The sequence below is a fragment of the Ischnura elegans genome, chromosome 1 (genome assembly GCF_921293095.1).
Source record: "Ischnura elegans chromosome 1, ioIscEleg1.1, whole genome shotgun sequence".
NCBI lineage: Eukaryota > Metazoa > Arthropoda > Insecta > Odonata > Coenagrionidae > Ischnura > Ischnura elegans.
Window position 1 is genome coordinate 68,330,724 of NC_060246.1, and position 16,999 is coordinate 68,347,722.

The 16,999-nt window shown below is 38.4% G+C and overlaps 1 protein-coding gene across 2 annotated transcripts in view; it reads left to right on the forward strand.

Moving 5' to 3' along the window:
- The window catches only part of LOC124162794, a 409,880-nt gene that overhangs the window by 368,867 nt on the left and 24,014 nt on the right, over positions 1 to 16,999 (forward strand). Inside the window, exon 2 of one of the 2 annotated variants that reach the window (XM_046539443.1) lies at positions 16,191 to 16,899. The exons of the other annotated variant lie outside the window; for it this stretch is intronic. Coding sequence (XP_046395399.1) covers positions 16,192 to 16,899 — 708 coding nt within the window. The 5' untranslated portion in view covers position 16,191. The remainder of the gene's footprint in view (positions 1 to 16,190; positions 16,900 to 16,999) is intronic. 2 annotated transcript variants of the gene reach the window in all.

The following is a 16,999-nucleotide window of genomic DNA, read 5'->3' on the forward strand; positions in this document are numbered from 1 at the left end:
TGTATTACTCTGCCTCATAGCGACTATGTACGCATAAAAAAGAGGAAATTTGTCATTAAACTTGTCCTTGGGCGTTCATTTGCATCTATCAATTTAAATACTGCTTCCTCAAATCCGTTCTTTCGCATGATATTCTTAAACTCGTTGTAAAACTATCGCAATTCAGGTTCAAGTAATAAAAGGGATAGTGTAGGTGAACTATTTTCAGGCACGGGTATTTCGAAAATCACCATATGTAAACCTTCTTTAACTAGTAGAATACTTTGAAAATATTAATACGACTTTTAGTTCAACTTCGTATCCCTCAATTAGCTCTTACCCAAATTATAATGATCTCCTTACTACCTCATTCGAAGTTTGCGGAGCATGAAAAACAATACCCCGAGACTTTGCGGTCCAATTACGTGAGGAATGGTTCTATGAACTACTTTAATTGAATTCAGTACCCTATTCCAGTATGAATGTGTCACCTTGTGATAGTTTTTTTATCGTGCTATCCACAATTTCGCTGGCAGCAGGGACTAATTCGGACGTCATGCCTTTTTGGTCATTTTAATCCTTCATTTTACTGTCACGCGAGAATGCCATAAAGACTCCGCCCAAATAGTGACGTCGCATTTCTGCTGGTGTACCTCTTCATGGTAGTTTTTCAGGAAACCGTCGCCCGAGCGTGACGGATAAAACAATGATTGATTTTTGTACATGCGATATGGAACCTTCAAGCTACCATCATCTCTTAGATATTTCTACGGTTTAAATGTCAAAGCAAATCTCAAGGACTCGAATATATAATTTGGACTATGCAGGGGGATGATAGCAAGGTGAAATGGATGTCATCGCTCGTCTTAGGACTGTTTTTATTTTCTTCGAAGTAAACTCGTCGATATAAACGGTTGTCATTAGGCTTAGAATATATGATCAAAAATTTAATCCAGAAAATTTACCATTTCCATTATGGGTAAATGTAATACCAAACCATCTCCGTTAGTAATGTATGTTATTCATTTATTGCACTTACTCAGTAATACCTATGCATCCCATGGACTTATCTATATTTGAACGAAAGAACAAGTTGTTTTTACTCTGCTGTAAAACTTCACACCAACCGTAATTTGTGTTATTCATATCTCTGATGCCTGGTTCGCATGAATGCTAGAATTTGGTTTGTGATGTAAGCAGGCCGTATATAATTATTAGCGTTTCTCAGACTGACTCTAAAACATGGGAGTATTAGGACTTTTTCTCCTCAATTGAAATATTCGATGCATTTGGTTGGACGCAAGACTGTAAACACCAACATGTATGTATTGTTAAGGTAAGAAGCACTCTTAAAGTCCGATGCCATGGTAGACATACATACCAGATGAACGAAAGCATCTCATTATAGACTTTTCTAATCATCATTAACCTGCGTCATTCCCATCCTCTCGAGATAAAATGCTCTTTCTCTCTCTATTTCACACAAAGATTTAATGTGGTTGTCATTTTTTAAATCTGAATACAGAAAATGTTTAACATTAAAACATTTGGCGGGCTACATATAGTACGTGGGAAGTGCCTTTCCTCTGATTTTTGTACTGATTATTATAACGCATGATTGCTAAAAATAATCCAAATCCGAGTGGTTCTCAATGATTCCATTACTTAAATTGAACATATCACATTATACATCCATAAGACTTATAATGAGGACTCCTAAAGTTGCACGAATACTTTCTGTAATCATTTTCACGTGTAAAAACTCCTTACAAACTAATTTTTATGGCTCCAGCATCTTTATGTTTACCATCTCATTTAAAGGGAAATTAAATTTTAGGATTCTCACATCCTTTACTTGAAAATAATGCCACTTAATTTTATTTCATCGAATTGATGCAATCGAAATTTATTTCCGTGATTGTTTCATTCATTTTCAATGCATAACCTTCTATTATTCCTTGAATGTCGTCGATTTGTAATATTTTCTTTGCAGTTAAAATCGGTTACCGATTTTATGACCCTTTTTTCTATTTTTTTTTCTTAAAATATGTCGATGGATCTTCGTTGTTGTAGGATAAAATATAACATATCTCTGTAAATAGAACTGAATTCCACCGAGATATAGGAAAATTTCATGAGTATTAGCGATCCTTTTCCCTTATTCATACCAAAAATTTTACTTTTACTTCCGTTGACTTGACTACTCGGCCGTTAAATTTTGAAATATTATTATCTGCTATGACTTACCTCATGAATTTCAATATTGTTTTCAGTATGTAAGTAATCTCATGCAGTGCTAGGAGATTGTTTTGCTCTTCTTTGACCGCAAGGGTCTCGGGTGTCTTTCGAACTTTGATCCAGGAGGAATTCTGTAAGGTCGTGTAAAGCATACGGGCGCCGTCTCTCTGTCAAAAGGCCTCCATTGAAATTTGAATTTCGAGACGTGGGAAAAAAGAATGACTACGTGGCCGCCGGAGCAATATGAAAACGTTGAAATATTAACGAGATACGTCACGGTTAATGCAGGTTCAAAATAAGGCGGGACCGCTTTTAAGAAAAAAAAAGATGACGGATGGCGGGTACACGAAAAAATGCTAATTCCCCCTGGACTTGCGTATTGCGGACGTGGTTCTCTTTCTATTTCAGGTCAATTTTATTTCTTTTACTGCTGATTTTTTTAAAGATTTATTTTCGTTTTTTTTTTTTTTTATCTTTTAATATTTATAGCTCTTTCCTTCTCTTTTTTCGTTATTAAAGAAATTTATTCGGCGTCTCTTTTTCATTTTGATTTTTAGAATGTTTTTTTTTAATGTCTCACAACGTATATTTACATTTTTTATTGTTTTGTATTCAAATTTTCCTATATTTATTTACCACTTTTCCCCTTTTCTGCTTGCTCCGTGTTTTTTCGTAGCCGTTTTCCTTGCTTTCGTCCTCACACCTTTCCAAACTTATTTTCCTGAGTAATTCTCCATCTACAATGGAAACAGCCGAGGGACCCCCAGTTCTACTCATTTTTAAGGTCATCTTGTCCTGCGTGACCGTCACTTCACCCGTCCTTTGCACCAAACTCACCGACCCCGCGATTCCATCTTTTTTTCACTCCTCTTTTATTCAACGTTCCTGTCTGTCGATCGCAAACTTGAAGTTCTACGACTCTTCCATGCCTGAAGGGAATCCCATGCCGTCGCTTGGATGATGAATTTTGGATGAACCCGAAAAGCTGATCATTCGGTGAGAAAAATGGTAAAAATAATTCTCCCACGCTTTCCTTCCATTGTGTACTGCATCTTCCTGCGTTGCGTCTACTACTTTGTATTGCGCGGCTGACTGGATATTTTTTATCTAAACACTTATGCTCTCACCTATCCCGTAAACTTGATTTCTTCATTTTTTGTTTTTCTAACCAGGCCATGATATTTTAGACGTTTTTGATTGTGTGTTAATGTGTTATTTAATTGTGTCATTATTTTATACGCGGTGATCAATGATGGTGATCTTGCCAAATACGTGAGGCGTATTATGAAAGCTGCGCTCTCATTTGAATAATCGTAATCTTCTGTTAGTAGTGCCCTTTGGTTGAGTGCAAACTACTTCTTCCTTCCACATGCTGTATCCTTCCACATGCTGTATCTCTCTTAACCCATCATAATCTGAAGTTGCTCCTAAGACACCAAAAATGTGTACATTTTCAGCTCTATTCAGGAAAGATTTATCAGCGAGTTCTTTTGTGCTGCAAAGTTTAATGGCGAAATATGTTGCTGCCACAATCATTATAATTGAGTAGAAAATGCTCACATTTTTAAAGTCTTGAGAAATCTTGAAATTTAATTTCTTGAAGAAGTAGTTCTGGGTTAGAAAGGGTTAATCACATCCTCGCTCGCACTCTTCCGCGATTCCGAGAACGAATCTGCCTCCTCCACGCATCCACCTGTCACTCATTCACACCAATCTTTTCGTCGCCGTCTATTTCCGCGACGCCCCGCTGTTGCCCGGCGGCGTCGTCCGAAGCACGAAATCTTCCTCATCTATGTGCGCTCCACAGAGGTTGTTTGGTGGGCACGGGAAGGGATGGAAAAAACATCCTCCTCAGTAGTGTGCACGAATTTTCTCCTCTCTTCCCCAACATGGCTCGCGGACGGGCCTCCGAGAGACTCGTTTACTGCGACGTGTGCCCTTTATTTTCCCCCGGCGAGCCGCAGTCGGGTCCGTCAACAGTTGAATCCTCCGGGAGAGAAAATGCCGGATGCTTGCCGGGACTTCGGTCCCCGCGGGCCGCGTGCGGTGAATAATTTGAGCGCGCCTTTCTTCGGTCCGCGTGTACGACCTCGGGGCGCGGATGTATGGCCGGTGCGATGTTGCGGGCATCATCATCCGTCGCATATGACGAGCAGATGGCGAGTTTTAATGAGTGTGACCTTATGCTTCTCAGTTCAACTTTACGGGCACTTTTATCCCAGAAAAGGTTCACATTTCTATGCGATGGGTTGAAAATTGCAGAAAAATGAATGCATTTCGTAAGGTATGGATATTTTAAGCGAAACACGTAAGTGTCACCTCATTACCTGACTTCTATTGAATCTCGAAACATCAAAGTTAATTCTCCCCAATCTATTGTTTTAATACGCAATTATCTAAGTCATAATACCTATATGATCATCTTATAATTTGTTTTATTACCACTCGTCTTATTCAATCTATCATTTGGCTAATCTTCCTGCTCAATTTCCCTTCGTTTACATTTTTGAAGAGTTCCTCATTCCATGGATGTAACCTGTCGTGCAGAAATAAACACTCTGTGTAACCTTCATGGCATAAATTACCCCATACTGTTCCATGGCATACTTCTTAAGCTATCTTAAGCGATTCTTTAAATATCTTCGAACGAGTTTTCACAGTGGTATATGGCTTGGCTGGTTATACGAGACTCCGAGTTCAAACTAAACGTAGAGAAATTTGCCTTCTGGAACCCAAACTTTTAAAGGATTATTTTGAGGACTTTTTTAATCTTTTAAGAAATCGAAGGCTTCTTTTATCAGTTTTAGTTCCCTTCTTCTGTATCTAACGTACTTTTATAAGCCGGCGGACCTAATATAAATTCGTGAAAGGTGAGCTTTAATTTCTCTGAGGTTAATTTATTAATACAAATCCCTTACACACTTGAATTTTAATCCTCGATTCCTCTCAATGAAGAAATTTCTTTATATCCAGATCAAACTTACTGGACTAAAATTTGCTGAAGAATACCGATACCCCAGAATAAAGGATGTCCTTTCATCAATGTTAATGAATGGCGATGGCTGTGCAAGCTACTAAATCATTGGAGGTATATACTGTTATCCGGCTGTCGTCATGAGAAAAAATCATTAATCGATTCAGCTTTTGTATTAGCAAAGCAATCATTGAATTTACTTCAGTGTTTTATTTCTAAATTTTTATTTTGCAGCAGTTTTGTCGTATTTTATTGGGGGTATTGTATTCTGCTGGTTTAGCTCCGTCTGAGTGAAGTGGGAAGACGTGCTTTTCAATGGATCAGTTTTTTCCTCAAGTCTTTGACGTCGCCAGTTCTTCCTACGGCATTTGAAACAGGGCATCCGTTGTGCTCCTGAGGCCACGACTACCCGACACGCCATACGAAGTTTCTTCGGAATCTATCTATCCTTTTCAGACTTTTTCTATGGAATATACTTCCTGAATGTATTTTATTCATTGTATTTTACTGCATTATAAGTTCAAACAAGTCTGCTTTTTCCCATCGTGCAGTTTTTCTAGGCTGTACTCTGCGGACGTTTCTTCGTGGAAAGCAATACTCACTCCCGGAGGGAGACAGCGCTTTCGACAAAGGGAATTTATATGCATCGATCGAGAGTTCACATTTTTTTTGTTCGGACTTCTCTTGGCAGACTTTCTTTTGAACCTTCGTGATCAATAATTTTGTAGCCTTTATTGATGAATGTGGGCCATCACCTCAAGGGTAGGTTAGCCTCTCCGTTTAGGACTCTTGAAATGTTAATGTACAGGAGAGAAGTCGCGTTTTGCACTTAAAGGTCGCTATGTAACCTCTGTAGTGACAACCGCTCATGTATATCTTAGGATTTCTTTGATCATTGGGAATATTTTGCGAAATGAAAACGTTTCAACGCGTTAAATATTCTTTCACAGCATTTCCCAATAGTTGGATCGATACTTCGATATGATATAAATCGATTTCTATTGTTCCGCTAGATAACAAAGATGCACTAAGTATTTAGGCCAATGCAATGAAATACAAAATAGCCCTTTTGGTAGGCATGTTAGCTTACAGCTGTATAAAAACGGCAGATGAAATTAATTCTTTCGAAAATTATTCATTACAATGCATCATGTTCTTTTTACGTTTGGTAAATTACGCACAAAATAAAAGTATGGTTACGGTATGAAGGATGGTAGCCACAAACCTCTAGGCCGTATTTATTGAATGTTATACCGGCAAGTTATAAAAATTACTTGGCCAGATGAAAAAAAAATATACCCTGTAAATAATTAAAGGGCTTAGGAAAAGATATAATAATTAGTCATTATGGTGAAAAAAGAATTAAAAATAAGCATCAGGTATTTTCATAATAGGTATGGGAAATGTAATGTGAGTCACCATATTGCATCAGCCATAAAGGGTGGTACTATTTCCTCTTGGTCTCATCTCTTTAAATCAGTTCCCCGCTCTTTTTTTAATAAAATCGAACAATCAATGTGGCTTTGGACGCCTCGCGACATATATTTCAAGGAATGGAGGACGATTGTCTGAAGGATTAAAACTCGGCACGATCGGAAAAAGAAATCCAATTTTCCACGCCTATCTCAAGCCCCCTGAACCATGCATGTGAAGTTTCGCGTCGCGTCAATTGATGAGCAACTTCTTTTTTACGATCGCGTCAAGTTCACAAGGCTGCATTTTTATTTTATATCTGATTGAGTGTACACGACATTTAAATAAATTGGATCGCCCCCGCTGCGTCAGGATTCATCGGGGCATCGATCGCCTCCCGAGCATGCTTGCCTGGAGGAGCATCCTTAATGTGATCGTCGTCTGTTTTTTTATTTTTCTAGCCACATTGCTCTCCGTTGACCCCACTACCTAGTCTCTCTCTCGGACGATTCTCGGCCATGTTACATTGTTGTGAAAAAGTTAGATGGATATCTCTGGCAATGAGACTGTTTTCCTGCAAAGGAGGAAGAGAAAATAATTATTGAATATAATATTTTCAATGCATAGCAAAAACACTTCCCGGTTCACGGAATCAATTTTTAGTGATTTTTTTTCTTTCCACATATTTCATTTCATCACAAGGGAATATCAAATCATTTGATTATAAAATCTTGCTTCCTCCTTTATAATTTTGTATTCTATCGAATTAGCAATAATTTCAATTTTCATGGATTTAATTGTCATGGAAACTTCACCCATATCATTTATTTGATCGTAAACAATTTTCATCTGATTTTTTTGTTCCTTAATATATATTTGCTTAGCTTTTTCAAGCCCTGATTCCTACTTCTAATTTGATTTCTAATACTTTTAGCTGGTGCAAATAATGTTAACTTTTGATGATTAAGTATAGCTTTGATTTAACTCATTTTTACTTTTCTAGTGATGTCGTTCATCCAAAACATTTGCATTTTTGTTTCACTTTTTATCATCCACAAAATTAGGGTTATCATTGCTGAATGTGTTATTCACTGTCAAGTTTTGACGACATTGAGAGACAATATTTATGATGACTGTGCTTTACTTTGTATTCATTAGCTTTTTCGGGAAAACAAGAAGTTGAGTACCTATGAATTTGGGTAATTGATCACATAAATGTTTCTTAAAAAATTGAATATTTTCTTTTATAAGTAATATTCACCCATACAAATAAATATTTTTAATCTCCTGCTAATTGGAGGTAATGTGAAAATATTGATTTACCATGAAAATTTAGTAAACTTTTTAGAAATGTATAGTTCATATCATGATACTTTACTGCCAGAAAGCTGATACCTTTAAGTTCTTTGCGCCGATAAAACTATATTTTAACTGCGGTTCAAGCCATCCATGAACGCATACCATTATCTTTCTCCCTGACAATACACATAAAATTAATACCGTTAGCAAAATAGTGAGATTTAGGTCTCCACCAACTCTTTGTTATGATGCAGCAGGAAATATCTCTGCACCTCTCTTGATAATTTTACTCCTCCGTCTTTGTTCTGTTCTGGGAAGTAAGTTTAAATCGCGGAAATAAGTAACAATGTCCCCATATATTTAATATCCACCCGTACCATTGTGAAAAGTTGTTACATAGGGGTGGACATTTTCATATCAATCCTTCACTTCTGCATTTTCCCTTCCCACACAGTCATTCCCTTGCATTTGCAAACTCTCAATCCTTCATTCAAACTGTTCTCCCGTTTCCTCTCTCTCACTCTCTTGGTTCATATATCCGTCACGAATGATATTGCTCTGCGCGCTCTACTTTCTTTTAGGCTTCTCTGCGCGCTCTCAGGTCCCGACCAGAGCACTGCTTCAACCCTTCTTTGACCTCCGCACTCGGGAGGCAGGGGGAAAAAAAGTGCGTTCCTGTTGCCGACGGGCAACGTCTATTGGCCACGCCCCTTTCTGCACGCCACGGCCCATTCTTGGCATATCTTTCGCGTTCATATTTCCAACGGCATTCCTGATGCTCTTCTCTTTCTTCAGTTTTTGCCGAGGGTTCTCTGTGTGACGTCAAAGAATGCAAGTGAGATGCAGGCAAATGTAACTTTGGTAGTCAACAATGCTAAATATTTTTAAGCCCAGATATTTATCAAAGGGAAATTAGAGCCAATCAGAGATTTTCTGATCTTTAAAAATTAGAATTGTGGAATCGCCCCTATCTTTCATTTTTTCACTCGTTAGAACATTTTAAGGGGATCGTGGTAGCCTATAGGCCATTTTGTTTTGCACTATGTTATTATATATGTTATTTAATGTTATGTGTGTTATGTTATTTAATACTTCTCCAATCCTTGAGACAGTCGTCCTTGGTCTATAATTCATCCTCTGTAGTACCTGCATCTATCATCATATTTGTTAAAACACCTCAAATAATTTATCTTGATTTTTTAAAAATTATATGTCTCACTGCCCTCTTCAAATAGTTGATTCAAAATCGGCCCCACCTCATCGATTGAAAACTCGAATCACAGGGTTAGATTTTTTATATTGCATTTAGGCTTCCGATTCCTGTAAAACCATTTTGTTGATTCTTTTTTGAATCAACTGATTGGTGAATTTAGGGTGTCGGTAAATTCGACTCATATTTTTGTGCTTAAATAAGGTAATTTTTTAAATTAAAGGAAATTTTATCGAGAGATTCCAATGAGCTTAGTTGCCCTAATAACACGATTGCTTTCTCGTAATTTTTCATTTTACATTCTCTGTTGATTCGAAATATGTATTGAAATTTCGAGACATAGATTTTAGTATTTAACTTTGTCAATGTTTAATATTTCTTCCTCTGTCTTGTAGATGAGGTAGACATATAGAAATGGGCTTCAAGAATCTCTGTCAGATGAGAATCAAACGAAGGATAATACGAGTAGAAAGTTGCTTTAGGATTAATCTGGTGGAATTCTAAAACATGTAAATTATAACTTACTGGGATTTTCCCCGAAAATGCCAATTCTTTTTACACGATGGGTTTCAGTACTTGCGTCAACAAATGATAATATAGATTTTATTGGAATCGAACTTGTAAAAAAATAAAGCATTTGTGGAAAATTGCCAATACGTTTTAATCTACGAATAGAAGAATCTTGCCCAAGTTCTTGTTCAATTCATGTGTGTCATAACTGACCTTTAACTATGACCTTTAATTATTACTTTGCATTGTTGGTATTATCTGATGAATCAAAAATAGGATTTTCGTTTCAAAATTTGAGTTCTAAAAACTTCTGAATATGTTAATGTTTTCTAGTTAGTCCTGCTTATGTTTTCAGTTCCCAGAGCTCCCAACTAAATTTTAATTTCTTAGAAAAGAATTCAAGCGATTAAATGGTTAAATGAGGATTTTGCAAATGCTTCCTTTTAAGAATAGTTGATATGGAGCCATGTTATTCTCCGAAACACCAGTGCTTTTATCTACTCTTTTTGGTCCGTAATGGAATTAAATACTTGGCTTTGTTGACTTGCATGTATTAAAATCGTAATTATTTTCTACATTCCCAATCCTGTTAAAAGCTTAAGAATCTTTGAGCTCAAGTCCTTTCCATTGAATATTCAAGCTTAATTTTCCCTTATCTTCGCCCGTTCCAAATTGGATGAGACCACAATTGCTGATAATAGGTTTCCTTTTCCGTTTTCATATGTTGCGAAGGATCATTTAAAATTTATTTCGAAATATCTTGTAAGTGCCCATTAGAATTTTACGGATTGCAGGAATTATCTATAATAAGACTTACTATTACAATGCAAGACCGAGTGACTCTCAGGGAGAAATCATCTAATTTTCAACTGAATATATTTCCTAAAAGTAACTCAATGCACCTAAGTTGGGAGAAAAGATTCACTAACATATTACGGCTACCTGTGTTTATGATCACCTAGTCTCAGAAAACCTGTTACCTATGAACCAGGATGGATGATAAAGAAAGTAAATGAAGCTTAGAAAGAGAACTAAAAACGACGATACGGTGCAAATTCGTGGCATAATGATATTACTGTCAATTGTTACTTAACAAATAAAAATCCTAATGCCAAGTACCGTGCTCGTTTGGTTAAATTCTGGCGATATTTATTTTTTTAATCCTTCATCGCTAGATGACAATCAGCATGCGTTTATAATGTCCGCTGCAGTATATCCAAATAAGAAATCAATTCTTTTTATCCTATTGATCCTATTAGGCACATTTCCACATCAAAGTAATAGATATAATATAGAACACATAACTTCGTATAGCAAACTCTTGAGTTGTATTTGTGTAATCCCGGAGACATTAGCATTAATGTTTGGAGTTTTTGCTGGCAGACAATTAGGTACCTGACGACCTTTTTGGAGTAGCTGCGTACATAATTCACCATTAATTATTTTTTAAGACTCAATTAATTACTCAAACACACGGAGGGCTACCCAACAGATGAGGATAAACTCTCAAACTGGTGAAGAAGCTATTTAAGTTACATTTTAATTGATAGAATAATTGCCTTTTATGGAATCTATGGCATGTATCATTTACTTTTGTCATATATATCATGTTTTCCTAGCATTCAATGGCTACCATCGGTAATACTTTGTGCAGATTGCACATGGTACATTGCACAGTACAACGATATTTATCCCTTGTGAAACGATATTTAGTTTATATTAGGCGAAAGTTTGGAAGGAATAGACGTAATGTGGATAAATTGATCAGTATCTGCCAATGAAGATATCTCAATAGATATAGCCCCCAACTTCTAAGAAAACGTTAAAATTTCCATTCGTCGTAGATTTTGTGGAATATTTCCAAGAAAGTTTTCTTAAGTATGGCGTTTTTCCTTCGAATGATGAAGAAGGAATTGAATTCCATTATTATCCATTCCATCAACCTTTGAATGTGGCCTCACTCTCGCCATTTCTTCATTTCACCTTCGCATCTGGCTTCTAGTTTTGGAATAGGGGCAATTTTCAGCGAAGTGATCCCATTCAAATCCTATTTCATTTCGTTTCTTATTTTTCGCTTCGGCGATTGCTCCATTACTTCTCCGACAGAATCTCTTGCCCCTACCTTTCCTTCTTCCAGTTTACATTCCCCTTCTAAACTAGTCGTTGTTTCCATATCTGCCCACTTTGCCTTCTCATTTTTCGATTTCTTTCTGCTTTTTTCATCAACCACCCACACTTCTCAACCCGCCCCTTCCATCATATTCTTGCGTCCTTCCTTTCTCTGCCACTCATCCAAACCTTTCTCTCCTCGACCTCTCCACCCCATTTCTCGTCATCATTTCCTTCCTTTCTCTGTCATTTTTCATCACAGTCGGCAGGTGGGGTGTATTGTTCTTGCGCTCAATGTGTGAGATATTTTTCAGGCGAAACGAAAGCATTGAGCGATGAATTAGAGTGACTACCCAACGAATTTCGTCACGACTGCACTAATCGACAAATTTTGAGACCCAGGTGCTGAGGTTATAATCAAAGCGTTATAAGAAGATATATGAGAGTGGGAGGACATGTAAGCGTTATATTAAGAATTATAACATGAAACAGAATATTTTCAAGCTAAATACTCATTAGGTTTTTTATGGTATGTAAATGATAAACCCTTGCAGCCTCTCTCGATTATTTCTCTATTTTTTTTAGCAATAACATGATGTTTTAATGGTTTTTACGGTATATGAGTGTGCAGAATTTCACCATGATATACCAATGGACAATTAATGTGTGCCGAGTGGAGTCCTCTCAGTACTACTCTAAGGAGATGCTTAATTCGTATCAATTATATGTTACACAACATTTTGGCGATATTTTTCAAAGGAGTAGTTTTCTATCAAATTCTCTACTTGTTTTTCAATCCAAACCATCGCTTCATTCTGAATTTACTATCTGAGACTTAAAACTTATTTCTTATATATTTGACTAATCATATTCTTTTCCAGGTCTCAAGTTTTTCAGTATCCTTTTAGCCAATTGATTTCCATAATTTTTACCTGTATGTTTGACCTATCGTCAATGTACTTATATTTAAAGTACTTACCGCTGATTTTATTGTTTCTGCAATTGCCGAATCATTGAAAGACTTTATTAAACAAATCACTCGTTGTACTCTTGCCTACTGGGATTTTGCAGACTTTAACTAGTTAAAAATCTTTTTTATGTTGCTACTCTTTTATACGGAATAATCTTTTTGATCTTTTTCCTCATTTAAGAAAGTTTACCCTTGAAAGTTTGACTAATTCTTTTCATATCAAATTTTGTTAAAGTGAATAAATACGAGAAGTTATTAGGGATGATCTTAAACTGTCATGACTCATAATACCATGCAAATATTTTTAAAAGTTTTCAGTAAGTCACTATAAGGTGGTGTAAGGTCAAAAAGAATGAATAATCTATAGCCCCAATGTTTTCAAGTTTCTCTTGTTCAGGAGTTCTCGGAGTTTAAGAGTGGCAATTTTCTTTTGACCTTTGAGAAACCCTCCTTCTCCCTTTCACACACCCCTCCCGTTTTACCCCCATTCTCAAATAATTTTTTGCGGATTTTAACAGCATTTAGGAAAATATCTCCGAATTTTACGTATTTTCTTGAAGCAAAAAAATATATCTAAGAAATAAAGTCCGCAAGAGGGTAGTAATTACATTCTTTAGGCGATAGAGTAATTTTGGTTAAGAAAGGGAGGGTGAAGATGGGTTTTCAGAGAGGTGGATATAATCTTTGGTCGTGAAAAATCATGCCATGAGCAGCGGTGTACCCTCAGCAGGTTTTCTTAAATTCAATTACATTTTTTGACGTTTGGCATTTTTTCGCGCGACTCAATGTCCTTGGTCATTTAAGTGCTGCAAATTATCACTGTCGTCGAGTGAAAATGTGCCACAAGCCGTTTTTTCTATCTCCTTTACACTCATACTTCCTTCCCAGGCGTTTAACTCAATGTCATATCAGAGCCCTACATAGCCCGCTCCCCTTTTTTCACCTTTCCCCATTTTCTGGTCTATCTTTCCTTTTCTGTGGCCCGTTCCCCGTAGCGGACCAAATTAGAATTTGTCGAAAGGGCTTCATGTTATAGGGTGGGGAAGGCATGTTAATCAACACCAGAGGTTGGTGGCTGTCTTACCGCCTCGAGTTTTGAAGCGTAGTGCGTTATTACCAGGTACCGCGATTTCCGCTGCTTTACTTTTTGACTCAGTTTTATAGCGCGTTTTTAATTAAATAGACGTCACCCAAGTGATGCTTAATGTTAAATGGAATTGAGCTAATTTTAAATGCTAATTGAGCTGGAATGGACCTAATGTCACTTCGTCCGTTAGGTATACAATATTTCTATTATAAGTACATTCTCGTCTTGCGATGCACAGGAAATGAGTTGGCGCGAAAAAAACGTCTATCTAGTATATTTTTAAATTATATCATCGAATATTCTTAATTCAATCATTTTTCAATCTTATCATACATAAATGCAGAATTTCTAAGTGTGTACCTACCAATTTACATCAAATTTTGGTGGATTCAGGTATAATATCTCTCTTTAGCCCATCGAATGGTGCGAAAATAACCGTCATAAAGTAGTCAAAAATGCTATAAATTGTTGTCAAAAATTTGGAACAAAGACGCAATATAACTACTAGGTTGAGACTCCATTCTCTCACTATAACTTCTGTAGCTGTTTTAAATTCGGAATAGTAATGCATTCAACACGTCAGCTGGTAGACATACTTATTTTCGGACGACATTGAGACGAGCAGTAAAAACCGCAGTCAATATCACTTCGCGTCCCTTTTCCGAGACTGTGGATGAAAATAACCCCGTGGATACAGGCTTTCCGCCATACTTACCTGTATGTTTGACGGTATTGCTTACTTTTCAGGGGTACCTATATTTATTATGTTTTGTTGTTGTTCTGCCTTACTTAGAATAACCTTTAAAGGAGTGCAATTGTTACAATAATTTTTACTAATCGAACGTTACAGTCAAATTATTAGTTGATGTAAATATAGCCGCTCATTACTTCAATGCATGTCTATTCGGCTCATCAAAAAAATGAGTCTTAAAGATTCTGAATTGAAAAAAGATTCTAAAGAATCATTTAATTTCTCCATATCCCGGAAAATGTTTTCTATCGTTGTCTGTATTAATCTATGCGCAAATAGAATACTCACTTTCAACGTTATTATTTTCCTGTGTAATATTAGCTATATTTATTCGTGACTATCCGCTCCAACTCCCGGAGTTAAATGGTTGAACAGTCTTAACAGTTGAGAAAATCGTAATGCACATATGTGTCACCATACCTCATTTCATAGGGTTGCTGGCTACCTTCCAGTCACTTTTTCCTCTTTTTCCTCGCTCTCTAAGAGGGTTTCGTGCGGCGAATGAGACTCAGAGGCAGAATGGCCGTTACATGTCGGCGTTATTTCTGGAGAAGTCCCTCGACCGGGAGTGAGAATGGTTGTTCGCGTCGTATTCCCACTTTCCGAGTTGTGCCCTCGTAAGCGCCCGAAGGTCGTTTCCTCATCCGCTTGAGACTCGTGAGAATGCGCCACAGAAGTGGAAAGCTGCCGTTTAGGTACATTCAACATTCAAGTGGCGTCCTCCTCGATTCATCTAATTCCAAAGAATGTCCGAGGGCATAGTAAAGTTTTGTTCATTCTCTCTTTCATTTGTGAACAAAGTAGGTTTTAGCCAAAATGGAATTAGCCAAATGGAGACTTACTCTTAGAAGAATTCCAAATTTTAAATAGGTTGATTATGAAGTTATTAGTAGTTAAATGAAATAATAATTAGAACATGGGATGAATAGGATATGTACTAGCCTTTCTCTACCTACCCAAGGTTTTGGTAATTTTTCTATTCTTTTCTTTATTCTTAGTGCTCTAATATTCTGCCTTTTACATGAATTTATGCTGAGAAAGGTTAAACTTGATTTGGTATACCCTTTTATTTGATTTAGGGTAGATTTTTGCATGCCTTCATGCTGTGAATATTTTTTTATTCGTCATGCTTTACCAGTGAAAGCGGTGGAGCACCGCTTGGGAAAACGGTGTTATGTTCTCTTTGGAATATAATTGTTACCAATTTATAGATCACAGCTGAAAAGGCACATATTTTTTCAAGAGCTGTGCATTTTTTGAATAAGTTCATCTTGGAGGAATAACTGTGAACAGACTACGGGTATTTAACGCCGATGTGGAGGAATCACTATATCATAATCATCTGTTACGAACGAGATCAAAGATTTGAATCCCTGATGTGAAAGGCCATAACGCGCTTCTTTCGGGGGTATTGAAAATAAAAAAAACGTTCACTAATGCTAATCAGAGCTCTCTTTCCTTGTTGTACAAAAACTGCATAGGCGTGATCAATTGCATAATTGATCCTTTGCAAACATTTCCCTACCCATTTTCCGAAAGAGTGTGTTTCTTTACTCCATCTTTTATCTTAGATCCATTCGTTCTGCCGTGCTACTCTCAACTCCGATCTCCACTAATCCCCCGCTTTTTTTCCTCCATTGTTCTCCACAGGATGCACGCCGTGGGTTTACACTCCGCCCTCGCCATCAAGCGGCAGCGGAAGCGCCGCGATGAGCAGAAGAAGGCCAAGGAGCGCCGCTACAGCCTGCAGTCGGGCGAGAGCGGCATGGGCTCGCGCTCCTCCTTCGCCTCCCCCCGCAACAGCATCGCCAGCATGGAGGGCATCCGCCCCGGGACGCACCCCAAGGGCTTCCGCATGGGCACGGCGCGTCGCAACGGGCGCATGGGCGAGGTGTCGGGCGTGAGCAGCGCGGGCATGCTGCACATCGGCATCGTCTTCCTCGTGCTCGGCCTCTTCCTCGTCGTCTCGGGCCTGCTGCCCAGCTCCTCCGACGGCCCCCCTCCGCCCGGCCCCGCCGGCACCGGCTTCCCCCAGTGGATCGAGCTGCTCGGCGCCGGCATCTTCTCCATCGTCGTGGGCGTCACGCTCATCATCATCAACCGTGTGATGGCGCGGAAGGAGGACCAGCGGCTCAGCGAGTACGTCAAGAGCCAACTGACGCGCTCCAAGTCGGGCCACCGGCTGGTCCGCGACGTGGAGACGGGCAACCTGACGGCGCCTGCGCGCAAGTCCAACCTGACGAGCAAGACGAGCAACCCGTCGGTGACGACGCCCTCGTCCGAGATCGTGGGCGAGAACGGCTCCGTGATGACGGGCTACCACCACCACCACGGCGGCGGGGGAGACCTGCTCACTCCGGTACACACCCCCACTTCCAAGTCGGACCCTCCCCACTCGCCCCTCTCCTCCCTATGCATGGACGGCGAGCTGATCCTCGAGAAGATCGAGGAGGAGGACG